This window comes from Bos grunniens, chromosome 28, assembly GCF_055505025.1.
Source record: "Bos grunniens cultivar Pamir isolate PY7600 chromosome 28, Bosgru_T2T1.0, whole genome shotgun sequence".
In the NCBI taxonomy this organism is placed as follows: Eukaryota; Metazoa; Chordata; class Mammalia; order Artiodactyla; family Bovidae; genus Bos; species Bos grunniens.
This window is the reverse complement of record NC_141192.1, coordinates 18,743,741-18,768,100: the sequence shown is the minus strand read 5'-3', so window position 1 is coordinate 18,768,100 and position 24,360 is coordinate 18,743,741. Positions and strand designations below refer to the sequence as shown.

The window sequence follows — 24,360 nt, the reverse complement described above, 5'->3', positions numbered from 1 at the left end:
AGAAGGTGCTGATGTCCTTTTAGCAGGTGATGGGCCAGATGTGAAGGCTGCTGTCTGCCAGAGGTGCTGGGGTGGCCTCAGGGCCCTGTATGTGTGTGTGTGTGTATGAGTGTGAGGGGTGTGGGTGGGCTGGTGTCCCCTTAAGGATCCTAACCTGGGAGAGGGAGGCGGGGGAGAGTCTGTGGGAGGGGGAACCAGCGAGTCTGCTATTCCTGCAGTGGTGAAGGGCCAGCCTAGCCCAGGCCACACTGCAGGGGATTTGAATCTGCCCACCCCAGTTCTTCAGCCCAAGAAGCCTCCTCAAGGAGAAAGTCTGGATATTTGGAAATTCAATCAATGTTTATTGATCTGATCCGTAGACTGACACAGCACAGGGAGTACACAGCGGTGAATCAGACCTGGAGTCGGCCCTCAAACAGCTCAACAGAATGAAAAGCAAATTCGTATAGTGGGTACACCAGGACCGGGCAGAAGCCAGGCCGAGGGGGTACCCAGGACATGCTCCTGAGCCCCTGGTCCTCTCTGCAGACTGCCAGAGGCCCTGCCTGGGCGCTGTTTTCCTCAGGTTGTGTCAGAGGGACAGTGGCCCCTGTCCCAGCCCCGCTCCTGCATCCCTCCACTGGATGGCGGCCTCAGCTGCTCCTCTCCCCAGGAAGGGCAGGGCTAAGCTGCCAGCCCTCAGGTCCCAGCAATGCCCCATGACCAGGAACTCAGGCACCGACGCCCTGCACTCACACCAGTAAATACCTTGACTACCCAAGGGGGTTACACTGGGCAGAGGCAGTCCCTGTGGACTGCAGGGGTGCATTGCATTGGAATCCATTTCACAGACATCTAGGATGGCAGAGCTGGGGTTCTTGACCATTCGCTAATCTACCCTCACCCGATGCCAGCATTCCCTTCACAATGGCCTACACATGGGCTTGACCAGTTTCTGCTTGAATACTTTCAGAGTTGGGGAACTCATCACTTACTAACAGTAATAAAGGCTGGCATTTGAGTGCTGACTCACTTTCACTGTAAGGGGCTGATCTTATCCTCAGGAACTAAGAAGAATAAGCCTGAAGTCTTCTAGTCCCTAAAAACTTCTCAAACATTTGAAAACAGCCCTCATGGTCCACCCTGGAACCACTTCTCCCCAACCAAATGCTCCCAGGCCCTCACGTGATGTGGCTCCGCGTCCCCATGTGGTCTGTGCTCCCTAGGTTCCTCCCATAAGGGAGTGACAGTGGTGCCCGCATCTAGGGTGTGGGAGGCATAAAAGCCGCCAACTGGGAGGTGCCAAGGATCAGGGGTGGCACTGAGGAGGCTCAGGAAATAGAAGTTAATTTTACCCATAGCCCCATCTCAGCTGTGGCTTTAAGGGGACAAGTTCAGGGGTCTGCCTGTCCTAGGTCTGAACCCAGACTCCATCATCTACTTTCCAAGTGACCTTGAGCCAATTGCTTAAACCAAATTCCTGACCCCCAAAATCTGTAATATAATAAATAGTTGTTTTATAACTACATTTTGGGGTCATTCATTTTGCAGCCATAGTAACTGGAACACAGGAGCTTCTGGGGTGCCAGTGTTCCTGACCTGGGTTCTTAGACTCTTCGTTGGTGGTGGTGTTTAGTCGCTAAGCTGTGTCTACTCTTTGAGACCTTTAGACTCTGTGCACAGCTGCTTAGTCACTCAGTTGTGTCCGACTCTTTGTGGTCCCATGGGCTGCAGCCCACCAGGCTCCTCTGTCATGGGGATTCTCCAAGGAAGAATACTGGAGTGGGTTGCCATGCCCTCCTCCAGGGGATCTTCCCAACCTAGGGGTCAAACCCAGGTCTCCTGCATTGCAGGCAGATTCTTTACCAGCTGAGCCACAAGGGAAGCCCAAGAATAATGGAGTGGGTAGCCTATCCCTTCTCTAGGGGATCTTCCCAATGCAGGAATCGAACTGGGGTCTCCTGCATTGCAGGTGGATTCTTTACCAGCTGAGTTACCAGGGAAGCCAGACTCTTTAAACAATAGCAATTGATGAGACCAGGTGAGGAATTCCAGTGAGGCTTTACTGGGTCTCATGCGAGCATCAAGGAGTGAGAACAAGTAACAGGCACCCTTGCTCATTCTCCATGGAGGGCAGGCTGGTTCCTTCAATGGGATGAGGGCAGGGGTTTATCAATATGTGGGGCCCGAGGGGTGGCTTAGGTGTTCTGCCTAGCTCCTTGGAGCTGCTGTGTGCAGGGATCATGCTCAGTACCCTGCTTTTGCTCTGGGCACCTCAGAAGCGGCAATTGGGTTTTGGCCTTTTTGTGTCTTGTTGCTCTTAATTTGCCCCAATTGTGCATGCATGCAGTTACCTTTTTAGCCCCTTGTAGTTTCTTGGTATTCTGTTGCTCAAGGATACAAGAAGACATTTGTCCAGGTGCAAGCACTGCAGCAAAGGATCCCAGGTTTCAGCTTGTGTCACTTACTAATGTTCTGAAATTTCTTGATCCAGGTGCTGATGGCATAAATACATCCATTGTGTGGTCATTCATAAACCCTACACTTACAATTTGTAGGTTATACTTCCATCAGAAAACGTCAAACAAGGAAATTAAGCAGTGGTAAGAATGCATTAAGGAGTGTTAAACTAAAGGTGTAAGAAAAAGAAGGGTTGATGGATCCTGAAAGGCTCCTGAGCTGGTGGGAGGGGAGGGTTTAGGATCTGGGGCCATAGAGGGCAGACCTAGGACAGAGAGGAGAACTTTCCTGTTGTAACTGGAAAAAGAAAAATAGGAGCAGAAGGGGGGCATATTTGGTACTGAGAAATGAGGAAGTTCCTCCCTGTTGGTTTCTGTTTTCTCTGCCAGGTAGGTGGCAGGAGGCAAGGCCGTCTCAGGGTGGGATGTGTTCAGATGTTTGAGATGAATGGAGAAGGAAGATGGCAGCCGTTTCTATGGACAGGAGGAGCTAGGACTGCCATGGGACTACCAGAATCCTGGATGCCCAGCCCAGATTGTAACTTGAATTCAGAGTGGAGCCACTGGCCTGCTGGGGACTTTCTGCAGGAAGGCTCATCCACTTGGGCGTAGGGAGTGCCACTGGGAGTCGAGGGGTGTGAGAATTGAGAGTATTGTCAAGATGTTACTGAGATGATGAGCCATGTAATCTAAGCTGGCTCCAAGAGGAAGGAAGATGCCCAATGCATGGAGGGAAGATAGATGGGTCAGGGCTGGAGTCCCCAGCAGGTCCAGAACATTCCTCAGTGGGAGCAGTTAGGCAAAGCAAAGGAGGGGTGGCTCGAGTCAGAGAGACGGTTAGAACTTGAACTAGTGATGTGGGCGCACAGAGTTATGGTCAGCAATTATGGATAATTCTTTATCTCCCAGGAGCCACATGCCCTGCTTGGGGGCCCAGGAAATCCTAGAAAGCAGGAAATGCGCTGAGGCAGCCCAGCTCGTGAGAACAGCAGTGACAGGGAAGGGCCACAAGATGGCAGCATCAGCCCGATGAGGCTTCCGCCTCCAGTGGTGGCCCGCCTTCGGGCAGGCAGGCTCTTATTGCTTAATTGCCTACAGGTTTGCAGGCTTTGGAGCAGGAAGGAGTTTATGTGAGCCTCCCCCGCCCCCACTCCCAACCACCTTGGATGGAACCCCTGACTGAGCTCAGGAGGCAGAAGGATGACAATTTGAATCTTGGCTCTCTGGTTTATCAGCTATGTGTCTCTGCAAAGGTCTCTCTCAGCACCCCAGGTTCCTCACGCGTGAAGGTGAAAGTCACTCAGTCGTGTCTGACTCTTTTCAACCCCATGGACTATAAGTCTGGAATTCTCCAAGCCAGAATACTGGATTGGGTAGCCTTTCCCTTCTCCAGGGGATCTTCCCAACCCAGGGATCAAACCCAGGTCTCCTGCATTGCAGGCGGATTCTTTTACCAGCTGAGCCACAAAGGAAGCCCAAGAATATTGGAGTTGGTCCTCATATGTAAAAGAAGCTAACTAGAGTACCAGCCTCAAAGGAGATGGTTGTTGCGGGTGGGGGAAGGCAGCCAGAGCGTCCTTGAGAGCTATCAATATTACTTTTGAACCCCCCAACCCCCTGCCCCAGGCCACATAGAAGGCTATTAGCTTGGGCTGATATGAGTAGGGAAACGAGGCTTGACTTCCTAGGCATACCTAGACAGCGTCTAAGCCTAAGCCCAGGTTCATAAGGCTCCAGTTCGTCCATCACACCAGGAGGCCTCCCCAGCCTGTCCTTGTCCTACCGTTGCAGCTCCCCGGGGCCAGGAGCAAGTCCCTTTGTAATACTGAGATAGCTTCTGTTCAATTGTCAGAACTTTCAGAGTATTTCCAAGCCAAGGTGTGGCAGGATGCTTTACTTGGAGAATTACAAAATATCAACCCAGTGAAGAGTGCTTGGGATGTTTTGAATTTTCATTTGTTCTTTCCTCTTTCTTCCTCTCTCTCTCCCTTCTCTTCCCTTGCTCTCCTCCTTCTCTTTCTTATTCTCCCTCTCTTCCTCCTTTCTCTCCTCGCTTCTCTTTCTTCTTCATGTGCATTTCAGAACAATGGTGATGCCCAGTAGCTGTGCAGCACTGTACCATTTACAAATATTTCCCTGACATTCTCTGACTGCCTGCAAACAGGCATCAACTCCGCCCAGTTGAAAAGCCTCAATTCATCTCCACCCCGGACACAGAGTAGATGGCCCTCAGGCAGGAAAGTGTTGCTTCCATTCCCGTGCATGCCTGCTCAGTCACGTCAGTCATGTCCGACTCTTTGCGACCCTATGGACTGTAGTCCACCAGGCTCCTCTGTCCATGCAATTCTCTAGGCAAGAATACTGGAATGAGTTGCCACGCCCTCCTCCAGGGGATCTTCCCGACCCAGGGATCGAACCCGAGTCTCCTGCATTGGCAGGCGGGTTCTTTACCTCTAGCACCACCTATCAAAAGGGGCCTCCACAGCCAGTCCACAACATCCAGCCAGACCAATCACCATGGCCTGCCCACTTGTTCCCATCCCCTCCTTGGTCCTGAAATCGGTCTGCTCTCAAGTCGGCTGTAGATTGCAGGGCTTCTTATGTCCTCTGCCCCTTCTGGCCTGTCCCCCAGGGAGAGTGCAAGCTCCTCCAAAGCAAGACCCCAGCCCTTTCCACCTTTGGGTCTTCGCACTGTTTTTACTCTCTCAACACTTCTGACAACAGATGCAGTGGGTTTCTTTTTCACATGTATACTCCAACAAATTCTCCAACTCTCTGGACACCAGCTGGGGACCCAACAATTCAATTCTGACACTCTCTGGAGCCACAGGTCCTACACACTGAAGGGTCCCACAAGGCTGCCCCTACTTCAACTTCAGACTCCGGTCATAGGTATAGAGTACAGGGTGCCCAGACTTTTGTCCAACTTGGTGACAAAATCAGGGGTTCCCACACACTCCCTCCAGTTTCAATAATTTGCTAGGATGGCCTACAGAATTCAGGAAAACTTACTATCACTGGTTTATTTTATATAAAGGGTACAAAATGAACAAGGTACCAGGTCCCAAGTTTCTGTCCCCATGGAGTTGGGGTGTGCCGCCCTCCCTGAAGGTGGATATGTTTGTCAACCCAGATGCTCTCTGAACCCCATCATTTAGGGGTTTTATGGAGGTTCATTATGTAGGCATGGTTAATTAACTCATTGGTCATGGGTGGTTAGGTCATCACCAGCTCCTCTCCCCTCCCTGGAGGCAGGGCATGGAGCTGAAAGTTATAACCTTCTAATCCCCTGGGTGGGTTCCACCAGCCCTCAACCAGAAGCTATCTGGGGCCCACCAAACCCACCTCATTAGCATAAATTCAGGTGTGGCTTAAATAGGCTTGAATAACAAAAAACCTTCCTATCACACCCATCACTCAGGAAATTCTATGGGTTTTAGAAACAGTCTATCAGATCAGATCAGATCAGATCAGATCAGTCGCTCAGTCGTGTCAGACTCTGCGACCCCATGAATTGCAGCACGCCAGGCCTCCCTGTCCATCACCAACTCAGGAACAGTAAGTGAACCAGTAAGTGAAGTCGCTCAGTCGTGTCTGACTCTTTGCGACCCCATGGACTGTAGCCTACCAGGCTCTGAGGAGCCTCTCAGTCCATGGAATTTTCCAGGCAACAGTACTGGAATGGGTTGCCATTTCCTTCTCCAGGGGATCTTCCCAACCCAGGGATCGAACCTGGGTCTCCCGCACTGCAGGCAGATGCTTTACCGTCTGAGCCACCAGGGAAGCCCTATCAGGAACCAGGGACCAGATCAAATATATTTCTGATCCTAACACATCACAGGCCCCACTGCAGGGCCTGGCACATGGTAGGTCTGCTTAATGAAACATGGTCTCACCATGAAACAAGGCTGCCACCTCCCCGTGGCCCTGAGAGCACCCAGCGCTGACCCACCGCTGTGGGGTCAGGGGACTCAACAGTTTTAGAATCAGACAGACCTAGGCAATGGCACCCCACTCCAGTACTCTTGCCTGGAAAATCCCACGGACAGAGGAGCCTGGTAGGCTGCAGTCCATGGGGTCGCCAAGAGTCGGACACGACTGAAGCGACTTAGCAGCAGCAGCAGCAGCACAGCAGCGTTACATCACACTTCCGTCGGGGTTTCCCACAAGCCCAGCTTTCTCAGGTCCGTGAGAGGGGCACAGGGCAACTCCGGCCCCTCCGGGCATGCGACAATAATGAGCGCGGACGTCAGGTCTAAGTAGAGAGATGGTGACTGCCTGGGGCGGTAATTTAGACAGGAAGTTCTGGCGGCCGGTGGAAGGGCCTGATGGGGTCGGAGTGGTCCTGAGGACTAGCTACTCCTCTGCCTCGACTAGTGAGCTTCTGGAAGGTGCTGGCTCCCGGGAGGGTCCCCGCGGGTGCGGGGAACAGTAGGGGATCAGGGAGGTGCAGGTGAGACTCCGCAGTTGCTTGCGGGGAGCGGGTGGAGAGCTCTTCCGGGTCCTGGGGCGCAGGGTTCTGGGAGCTGACGGGGTGCTCGGGCTCCACGGTGGGGAAGCAGCGGCGGCAGCACCGAGAGCCGACTCACTGCGCACTCGCGCGCTAGCCTGGGCGGTGCGCCTGGCGGCCGGCGCCTCACTCCCTTCACCTGTGAAATGGGCGCGTGTCCACAGCCTGCCGCCCGCGAAAGGAGACCCGTTTGCAAACCCGGAAGCGCCGGAGGGGGTGGGGCAGGGGGCGGGGCCTGGAGGCGGAGCCCGGCCTCAGGGCCGGCCGAGCCCGGAGTCTCAGTGGCCGCGGCAGCCGGGGAGGCAGCGGCGGTGGCGGCGAGCGACGGCGACAGTAAGTGCGGGCCGGCGGTCGGGCGCGGGCCTGGCCCCCGCCCAGCTCTTCAGGCTCCTGGTCGCTCCCCGGGCTCCCGCTGGGGGCGGCCTACTCCCTCCCCAACCCCGCGGCCCTCCTGGGGGCGCTCCACTGGGGCCTCAAAACCCGGACCCGGCCTCCGGCTCGGCGCGACGCCTCTCGCTGTGACCCCCCCTCCCCGGCGTCCATTCTCTTCCTCCCTTGCTCTCTCCTCTCACTTTCCTCTCACGTTCCCTCCTCCTCGGTCTGCGTTCTTCTCCAGATTCTCTTCCCGCCCCCTCATGAATTTCCTGAGATCGGACAACACCGTTTGGATGTGGGGGGCCTGGGTATGGACAAGTTAGCCCAAAGTATCCAGAAGGTGGCTGAGAGCCCAAATTGGGGCGCCTGAGACTGGGGGTGTTCCCGCCCTGTGCTTCCCACAGTGTTTTCCCATAGGGTAGCCTCCCCAGCCCTTTGCCCCCATTTCACAGGTGAGGAAATAGAGGCACAAAGGCAAGATTGACTTAAGGGTCAGTCAAAAACTTCCTGGGAACCATCGCCCAGACCTGGAAGATGGTCTGCAGTGGCCCCAGGCACCACGAGTTTCTGCTGCGTTGAGCAGGGTCTACCCCTTGCCCCAAGTCAACCAGGACAGGAGCAGGACTGAGCCTTGCTGATTCCTACAGGTGACTGAGAAAACACACCCCAGGGCATCGCCAGCCCCTCCCCGGGGATGGCAGGACTCTTCCTTGCCTTTCTTCTTTTTTAATCCAAAGCCAGCAGCTAGCTTTCATAAAGAGTAATAAGACTTTGCTCACTCCAGTGCCCCAGCCTGTGACCTGAGTGAGAGAAAATTCCTGGCTCTTTCAGAAGCTTGGTCAAGGCCGAACGGTCCTGAACAAATAGGCCCCTGGAGCTGAGAATGGACTCCAGCCGAGTGTGGCCTGAGTGACTGAACTTTAGCCCCGGCAGCTACCCCTGGAGTTGGAGCATCTGGAAAGAACCACTTGCCCATTGTCTGTTGTCCTACATGGGTCATAATTTTTACATTTTTAAACACTAATATAGAAGCTCTATGTGTGTGTGCACACATGTGCGTGCATGGCCACACTGGTTAGTTTGTTAGTGCTGAGCTCCCTGTGAATCCAAGCTGGGAAAAGGCTCTGCTCAACCAAGGGAGTTTAAAATAGACTTGCTGACACAGATGCTCTGGGCTTCCGGCTGCCTCCTGCCTGCCTGCTGCAGGGTACGTGCTGCCCCAGTAGGGGTACATATCCTGGCTGTTCAGAATCCATTCATTCAGCAGATATTGATAAAGGTGCCCTGCAGTGCTGCCTTCGCCTCTGTTCACAGCTCACTGACCAGGAATTCTTCCAGAAGGTCTGTACTTGGAGCCAGTAGACAAGGATGCACATTGCCAACCACCTTCCTCCCAGGGAGGCCAAGGAATCCACATGGCCCTCAGACTGACTGGCTGAGTAACCTCACTTTTCCCATTTGTTAGCTGCATGACTTTGGGCAAATTACTCAGCCTCTCTGAGCCTCACTCTTCACCTGTGAAATGGGTCTTAGAGTAGCACCTACCATATTGGGCTGTTGTCAGCCTCAAGTGCCAGGTGCAGACCTGGACATGCCCCAGTGCTGGATTTAACTATTGGGAATTCTCAGTGTTTGAATGCGGGACAAATCAAGCAACTTTACATCCTTGTTCTTTGCATCTGATAAAAAGGAAGCGGTAATTCCTGTCCTGCCTAATTCTGAGAAATATTGTGAGGCTCTCCTGAAATAGCAGATAAGGCCCTATACTGTACCTGTGTAACAGTGTTCGCATTTCTCCTGGTCTGGCTTAATGCTGAGTTAAGGCTCAGCCTCCTATGCGAGCCTAGATGCACTGATTTATTTATTGCAGAAGGGACTACAGAGCGTCCCATCCTCAGTTTTATGGAAATATTTCCCATTTATCAAGCTGCTGCCACAGCCTAGGTGCTGTATAGAGCATAGAAGTAGGCATGCTACCTTGCAGCCAAACTCCACAGCCAGCCAGCCAGCTGACAAGCCCAGGATGGCAGGGAAGATGCTGACATTTATCAGCATTGCCAGCCAGTTGCAATTTACAATAACCATTGTAAAAAGGCTTCCCCGGGTTTGCAGATGGGGAAAGTGAGGCTCAGAACTTGGTGACTTGCCCGAGGCCGTGTACACAATCGTTACTGGCAACCCAGAATCTTTAGTTTGTTTTAGCTGCTGCTGCAGATGGGGAGTTGCTCTCTTGTGGTGGGATGTAATGAACAGAGGTGGGGGCCCAGGCAGGAGCTGCAAACCCAGGCTTGGCCCTTTGCCTGGTCTGTGACCTGTTCTTCGGACCTCAGTTTTCCCACAATGACATGAGGGAGTGGCCTATTTCAAACCAGCTTCTGGGGGCAGCTCTAGACACTATGAGGTTTATTTTTTTAATGTTATTTGAATGCCTTTATTTTTATTTATAATTTTTAGTTTTGAACAGATAATACACTCACAAAGTTCAGAATTCAAGAGGCACAAAACAACATGCAGTGAAGTCCCCAGCCTCGCTCCTCAGAGGCAACCACTGTTTGAAATTTCTTGTGTATCCTTCCAGAGGGTATACTTACATCTTCCCCTCCCCGCCTGCCTGATCTGTGCTTCTTATGTACAGATAGTACCATATTCTACACACTTTCCTCGTCCTTAATTTTCTCCCATAAAGTTGAAAAGAGTTTAGAGAGCATTCTTGGCTCATCGAGGGGCCTAATTCTTTTTGTTATGGCTGCTTAGAAATTTGAATGCCTTGAGACCAGGTTTGCGCCCCTGGACTGACTGCTACGGGCTCCACTATGCTGCATTGCCTTACTCCCAACCAACCTGCCACCATGTGGCCTCTGTATAGTTTGGGGGCATCCTGAGGTCACTTACTATTCTGACATCTTGTCTTTGCCCCTAATAATTAAACCTGAAGCTCTCTAATCACACTTTGGTGACTCCACAGATCCCCAGGTAGGGGCAGAATCAGCTCTGTAAGATGGGTGAGTCTCCAGCTGTACCTGGCCTCAGCTTCTGATCACCTGCCCTATCTCTCCACTCCAACAGTGGCCATCATCTCAGAAGACGACTTTCGTCATACCTCCAATTCCACCTACAGAACTGCAAGCAGCTCCCTCCGAGCTGACCAAGAAGCACTGCTTGAGAAGCTGCTGGACCGCCCGCCACCCAGCTTGCAGAGGCCTGAGGACCGCTTCAATGGTACCTACATCATCTTCTTCAGCTTGGGCATTGGCGGCCTGCTGCCATGGAACTTCTTTGTCACGGCCCAGGAGTACTGGATATTCAAACTCAGCAACTGCTCCAGCCCAGCCTCTGGGGAGGAGCCTAAGGACTCGGACATCCTGGTAAGGCGAGCTTCTCCCAGGGGGTTGGGGGTCAGTGGGGAACAAGCTTCCTGGAAGGGACAAAGGGTGAGTTCACTTGGGTCCACCCTTCCAGGAAGGCTTGTCGCATGTTGCGAGTATGGATGCAAGTTGGGAGGCTGTGTGGAGTGTTGTACGTAGATGGAATTCATTTCAGCCCTAAGACATGCTCTGTGTTACGTATGAGGCCTTTTGTTTCACATGGCAGGATAATATGGAATTGGATAAGACACAGTCCCAGCCTTCACATTGCTTAGTATTTAACTTGGGGAGGAGATGCAAATGATGGGTCTGTGTAGTGTGGTATAGTAATTAACCCCAAAATCCTGAGTCTATGCCTCCATGGGTTTGAAAGGGTGACTCTAATAGCATCAAGTTCAGCTATGAGTTGCAGAAAATTCCAAAAGAGCAGTGGCTACTACAAGATGGAAGGAAGGTCATTTTTCTCTCATGTGCAAGTCTAGAGGGGCCAGCCCAATGCTGGCATGATATTCCATGTTGTCAGGAACCTAGCTGCTCCACCATCTGTAGCTTCCATGTTCAAGATCACTTCATAGTCCAAGAACTAGGAGTTCTTGCCATTACATCACATAGGAAGAGGAGGAGAGGCATAAGAACATAAGCACTCTGGGAATTAAGCACATGGTTTCTGCTCATATTGTATTGGCTGTAATGCAGTCATATGACCACATGCACCTCGAAGGAGGCTAGGAAATATAGTCTTTAAGCATAGTCTTTATCCCAGAGAACCATGTACCCAGCTCAGATGAGTTTGTATAGTTGTGGAAGACAGGGGAATCGAAGAATGGGGATAAGTAGTCTTGTCATAAAGGGAGAGATCTCTGCAACTTAGAAGAATGGGGAGGAGACAGACATTCCAGGTGGAAGGCAAAGTCTGAGCTATGGTAGGATGGGAGGAAAGTTCAGATGTCTATGAGGAACAGTGAACCATCTAGTTTTCCTGAATGTGGGGCACCCGCACACGTAAGAGACAAATAAGGCTTGATTTTATTGCCTCGGCCTTGAAGTCATTGCCCGGGACTTGAATGTCAAGGTGAGGAGTCTCTGTCTGGTTGGCAGTGGCGTCAGGTCTCCCCTTACCACCCAGGGCTGCTCACTTTGTGGGGTGACTTTTCCCTCAAGCAGGGAGAGTGTTAAAGAAAAAATAATTCTGCCACTTGTTAAAGCGGTAAGGAAGCCTTTACTCAAGACTGTTGCAGTAAGGGAGAGAGACTGGGCTCACCTACTGCAAGGACAAGGGGATTTATGGCGAGGGAGCGAACTGAGAGGTCAGTGGATGGCAAATTACTAACAGGAGCTGTCAAGGATAGGTTTTTTTTTTCTCATAAATCAATGTTTTATTATACTTTGGTTTAGTATAAAAATTGTCAGTAACCTTACTTGGGAAATAGCCAGAGCATTTGAGAATTCTTTTTAAATTTTATTTTACTGAAGTATAGTTGAAAGAGCCTCAGTTTCCACAACTGATCCAGAGCAGTGTCTGTTCTCTCTTGAAAGCTCGTGGATGGGGAAGCAGGGTGTCTCTGAAGGCAAGCCAGACTGGGGGTTGCCAGCTGCCATCTGTTGCCCCTAGGGCTGCCGCAGGGAACAGGAACAGGATACCCTAGCTGACCCAGCCATACCCCTCAACTGGCCTGGGAGTTGGCTCACCAACCCTCTTCTGAAAATACCTTTGAGATCCCTGACCTAGCCCCGTGGAACTTTCGATGAGTCTAACATTAACTGAGGCTTCCCTCATGTCTGACTGGAAGGGCTCTTCCAGTTACATGGTCACCCAGGGAGCTTTTTCAAAAATTCCAATCTGGGCTCCTCCCCTGACATTCTGATTGAATCAGGCCTAGATGAAGTAGACATGGGAATTTTAAGACTTCACGTCTCCTCCTCCAGCCCCAACCCCTAGATTCTGACACCCTGCGATGCCTCTCTCTGTTAACTGAGGAATTCATAGATGCCTCTAGGGACCAGAACAGCCAGTATAAACTCATTTCGCCGCTGAAGGGCTGTCACAGGAATGTAATTAGTAATTTAGAGCGTCCTACTCTAGGTGTGGCCTCGGAACCAGGCTTCACTGGGAGCGTGTTAGTGATGCAGTCTCGAGCCCCCGGGCTGGCTGAGTCAGGAGTTGCTAACATGCCACCCTGGTGACTGGCAGGCACCGTGGAGCTAGGGCAGGGCCTCTAGAAACAGACTGTGTGGGTTCAAACCCTACCTCTGTTCTTAGCTCCCTGGCCTCTCAGTGCTCATCTTGCAGTATGTAACAGAATTATACCCCCACCAGCTTCTTAGGGTTGTTATGAGGATTAAGTAAATTAACATGCACACACAGCACTTAGAACAGAGTCTGGTACCACTGCTGTGAGTGCTGTATAAACATTATTATTACTATCATTCGAGCGATGGGGCCCACACTCTGAGCTGCATGTGGCCCTGGTGTATTTCCAGACGGCTGGCTTAGCCAGGGTGCTTTATGATCCACTTTTATTTACCAGTGACTCAAGCGTCCCAGCTTTCTGCCAGCCTCGGTAAATCAGCCAGCCCTCTTGGGCTTCATCCAGGAGATCCCCGTCTGCCTGGGCCAGCACCCGGCCTCGGGCAGCCCCCAGGGCTGGTTCTGTGTGCACCTGTCCTGCCTCCCCGTCTGCCTGCTGCCCCTCTGCCTGCTGCCCCGGGTGGGGAGGACGTGCAGTCCCGTCTCTGGGAGCCTGCCCTTGCCCGGTGGCCGTGTGCCGTGAGCCGCTCTGGCTGCGAGGCAGTCCTTTCCCAGCTGCAGGCACTTAGCATTCCAGGCCCTGGTACTATGCTTTATTGCCTCTTTCCAAGTGCTGGCAGGTGCAGATGTAGTACCTGCGGTTGCCCGGAGCTCCTGGCTCTTGGCATCAGAGATGAGAGACCTGTCACCCTTCGATTCATGGGCCGGGCTTGGGAAGCAAGCATGCTGGGGTGTTTCTGCATTTTGTGGACCATTTTTCTTTGCCTAATTCCTCATTTCTGCCACCCACCTCCCCAGTTCTTTTCCCCTCTCTTCCTGATTTCCCTGTGAGAGGTGGTTGGTCTGTGCTGTCACCCGAGGGCTACTCTGGGGGAGGAAGCCGGAAGAGTCAGATGGGTCTGTCTCCAGCCGCCACCTGCAACTCAATTAGCTGTGGGTCTGGCTGTTGTGTTTTCTCTGTACTTTCCTTTGTATTTCCCAGGGATGGATACCTTTGGGTGGGGGGTTTGACTCTATAGGAATTTTGCACAGACTGCTTCCCCACCCCACCCCACCCCCCACCTCCGGCCCCTACTGCCCAAATTATGTACTTTCAAGGTCACCTCCCTTCTCAGGCTCATTTCCTTCTGCCTGGAGCAGCCTCAGGATGGTTTAGAAAGCTTTCTGCTCACCTGCCCCCTTGTCTCCATTCTCTGGAATAAGAACTTTGAATAAACTCACCACAAGACTGTGGGCCCAGAGCCAAAAAAAATTAGAGCGTAAACAAGGAAGAATTGACAGGAGAATCTGATGCGGGGGGAAGCACGACGACTGCCATATCCTGAGCCCGACTGTAGGCCCACCATGCTGGCAAGGGTGTTATACACAGTGTCTCTTGTTAACCCTGTTTTTTTCTTTTTTTTCCAGACAAAAAGGCTAAAGGCTCAAAGAGGTTCAATAGCCTGCCCCTAATCAGACAGCTCGAAGGGCTGTAAACAGTTTTATGGAGAACTTAGGAGGATAGATGACTGCAACATTTGTCGTGTTCAGAGGGTGGTGCAAAGGGGACTGTTGTGGAGACAGGGGCCAACCCACACCTGGATTTGGCCAAACCCTGTCTTTCTTTCTAGGGAGAGCCTGACCCTGGTCTGGTCTCCTTTCTACCCAGGAAGCCCAGGGGCCTTAGCTCTACTCCTGGATTCTGGACCCAGCTTCCAAGGTGTCAGCTGATCCCTCCCCAACCCCCCACTTCCTCCACCCCGGCCCCAGTCCTCCCTTGGCTCTGGGGTTTTTAAACCATCCCTGATCCTGTGGGGCCTCCTTGCCCTCCCCTCGGCCTTTCCTGCAAGCCTGTAGGACTGCTGCTTGGCCAGGGACCGTCTGTCAGCCACACACCCCCTTTCTGACCCAGAGAGGACAGTGGTGACGTTTTCTCCTGGTCATTCTCTGTCATGAGGCTTCCATGGCCCCCCCCACACACACCCAGGGCTCCTTTATGAGGGGGCTGTGGACATGGCCAGGTCATGGGTGGGACCCACAGTCTGAGTTGGTGTCAGCAGGGCCAGAACCCAGGCCTGGCAATCTACAGCTGTCCCATCTATCTGCTGACCAGAGGGGGCCCCAGTGGCCCAGTCCTAAGGAGTGGGGCAGGAGGCAGGTACATCTCTGACTCTTGGGAACCTCCCCTGCTGTCAGCCATCTGAGCTATGGGCTCCTCATCTGCATTCCCAGCGCCCAGTGCACTTCCCCATCAGGCCCTCACCCCACAGCCCTTGGTCTTGACCGCTTATTCTGGGGAGCCATGCTCTCAGCACTTTGCATTCACTCGTTTAACCCCACTGCCCCCTTTGAGGTGGGAACTGTTGTCATCCATGGTGACAGCACCCTTTTCACAGACCATTCGCTGTGAATACAGGCCTCTTACTATATGTCCCTGTGTTCCCAGCAAAGAGTTGCACGTGATAAATATTTGTTGCATTACTTATTATATGACAGGGGAGGAAAGCCTCATGACCCCAATCCAAAAGAGGGCTTTGCAAGGGAGCAGAAGGTCTGGGGGTCACAGTGGTCACCACCAAAGGAGTTCTGATGTTTTAGGTGGTGGTCAGAGACATGAAGTGGGGTTCCTGCCTAGGGAAGGGACCCAGGTTGATCTGATTTAGCAGATGGGGATCTTGAGCATCTTCTCATTTATGGCAGCTTTGTCCTCACCCCACCCTTCAGCCCCACCCAAAGGAGCAGGATAGCATGACTGGGGAGCTGTTCTTACAACTAAGAGCAGACATTCCCAGTCCAAGGAGGAGGGTTCATAGCAACCAGGATGAACTAGTTTAGAGAAGGACAGATTATCAGATGCCTTGGTTATGAGTTGTTGGTTTTACAGAGTCCCCACCACGCAGCCTGTGCCCACCACCAGCGGACCCACCATCTTACTAATATTTTGTCTGCAGGATGACCTGGTGAGTTAGGTGCTGTGCCCAGTTTTCACATGGAGAAGCTGAGGCTCACAGATTTGGAGCTAGTGACCCAAGGTCACTGACTCCCAAGTGACAGAAGTGGGCTGTGGACCAGTCTGGAGTTTAGCAAGAACCTGTGCTGGTAAGCAACATTCTCTGGACTCGCCATCTCCGCTGGAGTCCTCGGTTCTGGCTACACACTAGAATCACCCAGTGAGCTTCGAAGCCTGCCCGCCTGCCCCACCCACCCAATTCTGGCAACATTGAAGGAGGGGCCTGGACACAAGTATTGTAAAGCTCTCTGCTGCTGCTGCTAAGTCACTTCAGTCGTGTCTGACTCTGTGTGACCCCATAGACAGCAGCCCACCAGGCTCCCCTGTCCCTGGGATTCTCCAGGCAAGAACACTGGAGTGGGTTGCCATTTCCATCTCCAATGCATGAAAGTGAAAAGTGAAAGTGAAGTCGCTCAGTCATGTCCAACCCTCAGTGACCCCATGGACTGCAGCCTTCCAGGCTCCTCCGTCCATGGGATTTTCCAGGCAGGAGTACTGGAGTGGGGTGCCATTGCATTCTCCGGTAAAGCTCTCTGGGTGAGGCTAAATGTGCAGCCACATGATCTAAGAGAAGGGTTACCAGGTGGGGGTAAGGAGCAGCCTCTACCAGAGCATCCATCAAACAGGCTTAGGGACCTCATGAGAGATATAAGTGAGCCCTCTGGAAGGACTTCCTGCAGTGCAGGTTGTCAAAGCTGGCAGTGGAGGGGAGGATGAAAGTAGGCTCCCTGCTGGAAGTTCAAGGAATGGCTTTCCTTGGCCTGGGCTTCTTCAGAGAGAGTGGGGTCCTCACTGGGACCCTTCCAAACAGAAATGGTGGAGCTGAAAGCTCAGCTTCTATGCACCAGTGCTGAATCAAATCTTGGAGACAGAGTGTTGGGTGAAGTAGAGAATAGCTTTATTGCTTTGCCAGGCAAAGGGAGACACAGCAGGCTCCTGCCCCAAAAAACTATGTGTCCCTACATGGGAGGATTTGGTGAGGAGTTACAGCAATAGTTCAAGGGTGGGGTTGCTGATAAGAGGAGGTGTGTGTGGGGCCTGCAAGCCTTTAATCTGCCTCCGGTCTTCTGTCTTCTCTGCAGTGAAGAATGCTAATTCCGTTTGTTGGGGGTTTTGATTCTGTAAAGATCTCAGAGATATTGTGTATCCCACGAGGTGGAACCAGAACCCAGCCCCAAGGCTGCACTATTTTTTCTTAGCTGCCTTTCCCTTATCTCTATACCTTCCCAGATGAGCCCTTTGGAGGAATCTGCCCTTTGGAGGCTGGAGTCTGTTCCCTACAAGAAGAAGGGACAGAAAGTCTCCCGTGCCCAGAAGCCCTCCAGGGTCCTCCTCAGTCTCACTGAACGCGGGCTCTGGTATTCCTTTGACCTAAACACTTCGGGCTTCGTTAATTCCTCAGTGTGCCTCTGCTGTTCCCCCAGGGCCTGACAGCCTGGGAAAGAGACTTCAGCCTTTCCTCTGATCACACGCTTAGTGTGAGCTGGGGGGCTCATTGCCACCCTTTTCTTACTCCTCACTTGCCAGCCTCCTGGAAGAGGAGCAGTAGAGCCGACTGGGCCCCAAGGTGGATGTCCTAGCACCTGGGGTGACACGGACAAGAGCAGGGGAGCCATGAGAATGGGGGACAGGGAAGTGGAGGTGGTCCTGGTCTCCCCTCTCCTGCGCTGCTGCCTCTGTGAGGGCCCACCAGTGGGCTGTGACCTGCTCCTGGAGTTTCAGAGCCGCGGGTCATTTATTCTGTAAGTGCTCAGTACCTGGGAGGAAGCTGGGTCTGTCTGTCCCATGGGACTGCGGGGGAGTTGGGAGGAGCCCAGGGGGGTGACAGGACTTTATTCAGCTCCAGTTTTAGTAGTGCCCTCCCTTACCATGTGGCTTGGGGTCGGGCTCCATGGCTTCTGGGTCTTTTGCACGCAGACCCACCTGCAGTATGTACAAAGTGCTCAGGATATTATTGCTGGGAGGGAAGTCTGGTATTTACTGAGCATCTCCTGTGAGGCATCTGCAGTGTGCGGGCTGGGCCGAATCCTTATAATATTCACCACCTTTACCAAACTCTCGCCCTGTGCCAGCCACTGCACTAAGAGCCCTGGTTTGTTTATTAATTCCATGAGATTTATTAAACAACCTACTGTGTGCCAGAGGTTTTCTTTTCTTTATCTCTCTTGGTCCTTATAGCCCTCAGGGTATTATTATGCCCATTTTACAGAGAAGGAAACCAAGGCTTGAAAAATACAAGTAATTTGTTCCCAAGCACAAAGTCAGTGACAACTGTTACTCAAGCCAGGCCATCTGAACCTATTGTCCATGCCCTTAGTTCCTGTGCCCCAAAGCTGCCTTTCTGATCTCAGGTCGCCTTGACCTACAGTGGCTTGAAGCAGGGCTTGGGTTCCCAGGTAGAGATTGAGGCTGGGTCATGGCAGTGAGAACACCAGATCCTAGCCACTAGACCAGTGGTCAGTGACAAGGGCCCGGGCCCTTCCGCTTTGCAGAAAAGAATTTCCACAAAGTTGGAAAGTAGTGAAGGAAGTGAAGTGTTTATTAGAGGAAGAAAGAGTACACAGTACATGTGGATAGACACATGGGCAGACTCAGAGAGAGAGAGAGAGTCCCAGAGTCGCACCCTGGTGGCAGTTTGAATTTTATGGGGCATTTCTTCTGGTTTTCCTTTGGCCAGTCATCTTGGTTTGCCTGGTTCACAGTCCATATTTGGGCTTCTCTGGTGGCTCAGACAGCAAAGCGTCTGTCTACAATGCGGGAGACCTGGGTTCAGTCCCTAGGTTCGGAAGATTCCCTGGAGAAGGAAATGGCAACTCACTCCAGTACTCTTGCCTAGAAAATCCCATGGATGGAGGAGCCTGGTGCAGGCTACTGTCCATGCAAAGAGTCGCAAAAAATCAGACACAACTGAGCGACTTCACTTTCACTTTCAGTCCATATTTGGTATATCTCAGGATCATCACATGTGTGTGCCCTCAGCTCTTAGCCAAGATGGACTCTATCGAAAAGGTTGTGGGTAGCTTAGCATCAGTAGATATCACTCCCCTTTAGACCTCCAAGGAGCCTTTCTGTGCCTGTGTGGTCAGGAAGGTACCCTGATTTCAAGAATAAGAAATATGTGGTCTGGGTAGGGTCCAGCCTCCTCCCTTGATTGTCCTGCCCTGTCTTGGCGTTCAGTCCTCAGGGAATGAATCACCTGTCACTTTACCCCGGTGGCAGGGGTGGGGGGAGGGGAGGGCCCATCCACCTCCTGCCTCGTTTCCAGATGTTTCCAGACTGCTTTTGACCCCAGTGCACATTTCACCTGGCAGAACCTACGTGTCTGTAATGGAAACAGCATTTCATGAAGCAGCATCTACACTTTTAAAAGAAGATCTCTGATTGTAGTTTTCAAAGAGGAGCAAGTGATCATAGGGCTGATTTTATAAATGGCTTATGAGCCACCCAGGCTGAAGATGGAGAGTTTGCTTTGGGATTTAACCTTTGGTACAAGCCCATGATGGCCTGGGGGAGCAGTGTCGTGGGGGAGGCGCAAAAGCTGGACCGGGAGACTGCACACCTGGGAAGCACCTCTGGGTGTTCTAGTCTGCACCTGTCTCCTTCTGGAGGTTTGGAGCGGGAGTTACAGGGGGACGTGTGGTCAGGAGGGTATGGATCTCTCTGGGTTTGTTTTGTTTTTCATACAGGGGAAATGGCAGGCAGTTTGTATGCATCTGTGAGTGGGCCAGTGGAGAGGGGACCATGTGTGCTGAGGAACATGAGGAAGCAGAGCTGGGTGAGGTCCGCAAGCAGACAAGGCCTGGGCTCAGCGCAGTGGAGGGGTCCCAGGCAAGCCCACAGATGATTCATCCTCAGGAACAGGAGAGAAGGCAGCCAAAGAGAAAATGAAGTAAAATTTTGGTCCTGATCTATTAAGTGGATTTCATATCCATTAGTGGGTTGCAACCCGTTATTTGAAAAGCCCTCACCTGTTTGCCTGTGACCTCACAGTCAGCCATAAGGATGCATTTTGCTCAGAGGGAAGGAAAGTGAAGCGGTAAATGATGAGCTGATGCCATAGGGCTGTGAAGACAAGGGTAGGGACTATAACCCAGGGGTACCTGAGGCTGCCTTAGATTTCCTGGGGCACTTCAGCAGACACTCAGATTCTCAGGCTCCGCCCTGCTGGCTGCCTCTCCTGGGCAGGCCAGGTGCTCCTGACATAGCCAGCTGGCAGGGGAGTGAGCATCCAGGTCTCCTCTGTGCCACATGCTGTTCCTTGAGAAGCTTGCGCCTTTCTGGATGTAGATAGATCGTGGCCCTCCTGCAGTCCACTCCTAGTGCAACTCACATCTCTTTGAATGGAAAAGATGCCCCAATTCCATCTGGGAGTCTATTTTTTAATGCTGAATGAATGCTGAAGAATGATGCCAAGTGAGTGAAACACCCTTCCTCACCCTTTGAAAGCATATTAAGGCAGGATTTTGCCTGAGCCTTGTCATCCCAGAAAAGGAGACAGTGGGGGCAGTCTGGGGGTCAGGCAGAATGGGAGGGGGCTCCAGGCTTCCTGCACAGGGCATGGGCGAGTGGTTGCCAGGCAGAGGGCAGGTCCCTCCCCCTGCACTGTCCAACAGCCTGGGCAAACATGGATGGCTGCTCTAAACCATTTTTGAAAATTAGAACCAAAGTGAGTCATTTTTTTTTTTTTTATTCCCTTGTCCACCCTCTGATTCTAACTGCAGACCCAGCCAGCATGCCATTCCCAATAAATACACTGTGATGGCTTTTTCTTCTGTTTTTAGCTCTTGCTGTGTCCTGCAGAGGGAAAGAAAAAGCCCAGCCTGAGACGCGGTCAGTCATGCCTTCGATGGCCTCGAATTCTCTTTTTGTCTTCTCCCTGTGTGCTCAGGGCCCCTCTCTATACCGGCACCCTGCACCCTGGGCCTCCCAAGCTATTGATCACTCCCCCTCTGCCTTCGGTTTTATTCCTTCCCTCTCTCGTCCTTAGAATCTAGAGGCGATTTCCTTGACAAATTCAAGGGCTTTGAGTCTCCTTAATGTGATTGATCATCCCGAGGGTCCAGAGAGCGGAAACAGACTGTAGTCTTTGTGGGCGTCTTTGTTACAGGGCCGTGATCCGGGAGGGGCATGTGGTGATGTCAAGGGCTGGGGGGTGGTCCTCTTGGGAGTCCTGTCTGTGTGTGCACTTGTGTGTACACACATCTGAGGTGTGTAGCAGCCTATGGATTCTGCCTACATGGGCCTCAAAAACAAACAGCCTCCCTGTAGAGGAGAGGCCATGTTGGGTGAGGAATGGCAGCCTAGGCTGCTCAGGACTCCCTCCTCCTGGTGGTTCTCCTGGGTTTCCTTCTACAGAGAGTCTAGAGCACTGCCACACCACCCCACATTACAGACATGCCACAGGGCCTGGTCCCTGCCCTCAGTAGTCAGCCCTGGGGGCTGGTGCACGTCAGCCCTCTGGGAGTTGCAGAAACTGAGGGTAGGTGGGGAGTTTCCTGGGAAGGCCTCTTCCTCCTCGCCCTGGCCACATGGTCAAGCAGCAGAAGAGGAAGGACAGGCTGGCCAAGCAACATTAGGGGCCGAGCCCCGAATCAGCTCTCAGCCCGTGGACGTTATGCATGGACTTGTAGGCTTCCAGTTTCTCTGACTTTTTGTCCTATCTGTTTCTGAGCCATTTCCCTGCTGACTAAGGTTCTAGCCTGAGGGTGTTTGGTGGTGGTGGATTAGTCACTAAGTCATGTCCGACTCTTGCCACCCCATGGACTGTAGCCTGCCAGGCTCCTCCGTCCATGGGATCTTCCAGGCAGGAATGAGGGTGTGTAGGTAGCACGTAAAGGGTGAAGATCCAAGGCCTGCTTGCCCCTGGTCAGGGACCAGGTGAAGGTGAAGGGGGGCGGGGAGCAGAGTGGAAGGTTGGCAGGAGTGATTATGCCATTTACCTTGCTCACCCTGCCTGGTGGAAGGACCTGGGGTTCGGGAAGGCTGGGTTGTTTCTGACTCTTTGTCGAATTTGCTGGGTGACTTAGGGCTCTTGTTTCCTTAAGAAACTAGATTGAGGCTGGCAAACTTTTTTTTGCAAAGGGCCAGATGGTAAATGTTTTAGGCTTTTTGGGCCACGGGATCTCTGTGGCAGCTACTTGGCTCTGCCCTTGTAGAGTGAAAGCCACTGTGGATAATTCATAAACAAACAAGCATGACTTTTTCAGTATTTCCCAAAAAAATGAAGCTGGACAGATTTGACCCCAGGCCAATCTCTTGCCAACCCCAGGACTGGCTGCTCCCTGTGGTTCTCCCCCTACAAGTGTTCTGAGATCTGTTATAGAGGTGCCTAACTGACTTGATTTCTCTTTATAATACTTACCACTGCCTGACATATTGTCTGTTTATTTTCTTATGTGTTTGCCGACTGTCTCCTTGACCAGAACATCAGTTCCATGAAAGCAGGAACTTGAACTGAATTCCCCCTGAATCACTACTGGGCTCAGAAAGACGAGCAGAGTGAGGAGTTGATGGATAAGTGTTTGTAGAGGGCCTGTCTGTGCTGGACTCATGGGGAGAGGGCACGGGTGGAAGACCCTCGCAGGATTAGATGCCGGGGTCCCGCATTCAGGACTCTCACCGTGGGGTCAGTTTTGCACAGAATACACTGGAGCGGACGTCCTTCCCTGCCCAGTCGAGTTGCTCAAGCCTGAAACTGAGGGGTTACCCTTTGTCTGCCTCTGTCCTTCTACCCCCACAGTCAGCCTTTCAGCAAGTCCTGTCAAGTCTACCTCTGAAACGTCTTAATCCCTCCAGTTCTTCCCTCCACAGCCTCAGCCTCACTGCTCCCAGGGTGTCCCCTGCCATCAATTCTCCATGGAGGCTGCAGAAGTGGTTTCTTTAAGACAAAATAGAGAGGCCAGATAAGAGGACAAAGGACTGGGTCTGAGCTGTGTGGCTTTGGACAAGTACCTGACCTCTCTGAGCCTCAGTGTCCTTGTCTGCAATGTTGAGGCATTAAATACATGAAGAACACTTGAAATAGCTCTGCATGGTGGGGGCTTGGTGAGTGGGTGCTGGTACCCAATTTCTCAAGGGTTTAGAACCTCACATCCAAACTCTGGCCTCAGCCAGCTTGGTCCCCTCTTCTCTCCCTCACTCCCTGGATTCCAGAATCACCCTGGCTTTTCAGTTGTTTGAACACACCAACCTCATTCATCCCCTTACCTTTCACGAGCTTATCCTTGGGTCTCTGTTCACATGTTACCGTCTCACTACTCTCGCCAATATAAGTCCCCGCATTAGGCCCTGTTTTATCCCCTTCCTTGGTTTTTCTTTTCATTGCATTTGTTACAGTTTCCTGTCTTTTAAAAAGGTTGTTTACTCATGTTTTTTTCCTCCCTCACTAGAGTACCCCAGCCTCCAGCACATGCTGGGCAAATAGAAGGTGCTCGGCCATTACCTGTTGCATAACTGAGTGGGCTCTGAAAGATTGACTGCCTTTTACCATTTCTTGAGTGAATGAATGAGTGGATACATGCATAGCCCCTGCCACCAGCTTCTGCCCCTCCATTCGTTCCACCACCTCCTGCCAGGTGACCCTCTAGACCTAGCACTGACCATATGGTTTTGCTGTTCAGAGGCCTTCCATAGCTTCCTGCTGCTGCTGCTAAGTCACTTCAGTCGTGTCCGACTCTGTGCGACCCCATAGACGGCAGCCCACCAGGCTCCCCCATCCCTGGGATTCTCCAGGCAAGAACACTGGAGTGGGTTGCCATTTCCTTCTCCAGTGCATGAAAGTGAAAAGTGAAAGTGAAGTCGCTCAGTCGTGTCCGACTCTTCGAGACCCCATGGACTGCAGCCTACCAGGCTCCTCTGTCCACGGGATTTTCCAGGCAAGAGTACTGGAGTGGGGTGCCATTGCCTTCTCCATCCATAGCTCCCTAGTACTATCTGAAATAAACACCCCTCTTCAGCCTGCTACATGAGACCACCCATTATCCTTCTTCACCCCCATGTGCCATCATATAACCAAACTGCAGCTTAAAAAGGGTCAAAAGGGAGGCAACAGTGCGTGAGGAGGTCCAAGGAGGGGCCAGGAGGCCAGGCTGCATGGGGAAGAGTCCACAGCTGCTGGACCCTGCAAGGCAGATAAACATAGGACAGGTGGGCTTGGGTTGGGGGTGAGGAGGTGTGGGCAGAAGAAGGAGCTGGGCAGAGACATGGGTGGAGCTGGGATCTGGTGGAGTGAGCATGAGCCCCAGTCAGCTGCTGGGGATATGGGGACCAGCAAATGATGGAGCGGGGGTGAGAGTGAAAGGGAAACCAAGCAAACCTTGACAGGAAGACACAGAAAGGAGGAGGAACCCTGGGCCTTTGGAGGGGGGCTTGCCTTGAGGGTCTTTGGTTGGGGAGGGTGGAGCTTGGGCTCAGGTAGCATGGCTGGCTGGCAGTGG

General features: G+C 52.3%; 1 protein-coding gene across 4 annotated transcripts in view; it reads left to right on the top strand.

The window, feature by feature from the left end:
- Positions 1 to 6,602: 6,602 nt before the first annotated feature.
- The window catches only part of SLC29A3 (solute carrier family 29 member 3), a 47,554-nt gene continuing 29,796 nt past the window's right edge, over positions 6,603 to 24,360 (top strand). The window contains exons 1-2 of one of the 4 annotated variants that reach the window (XM_086382181.1): positions 6,603 to 6,829; positions 10,390 to 10,688. In XM_086382181.1, the coding sequence (XP_086238307.1) occupies positions 10,540 to 10,688 (149 nt within the window). In that variant the 5' untranslated portion in view covers positions 6,603 to 6,829; positions 10,390 to 10,539. Of the gene's footprint in view, positions 6,892 to 7,079; positions 7,282 to 10,389; positions 10,689 to 24,360 lie in introns of those variants that run through there. The other 3 variants (XM_086382180.1, XM_086382182.1, XM_086382179.1) reach the window with 3 other exon arrangements.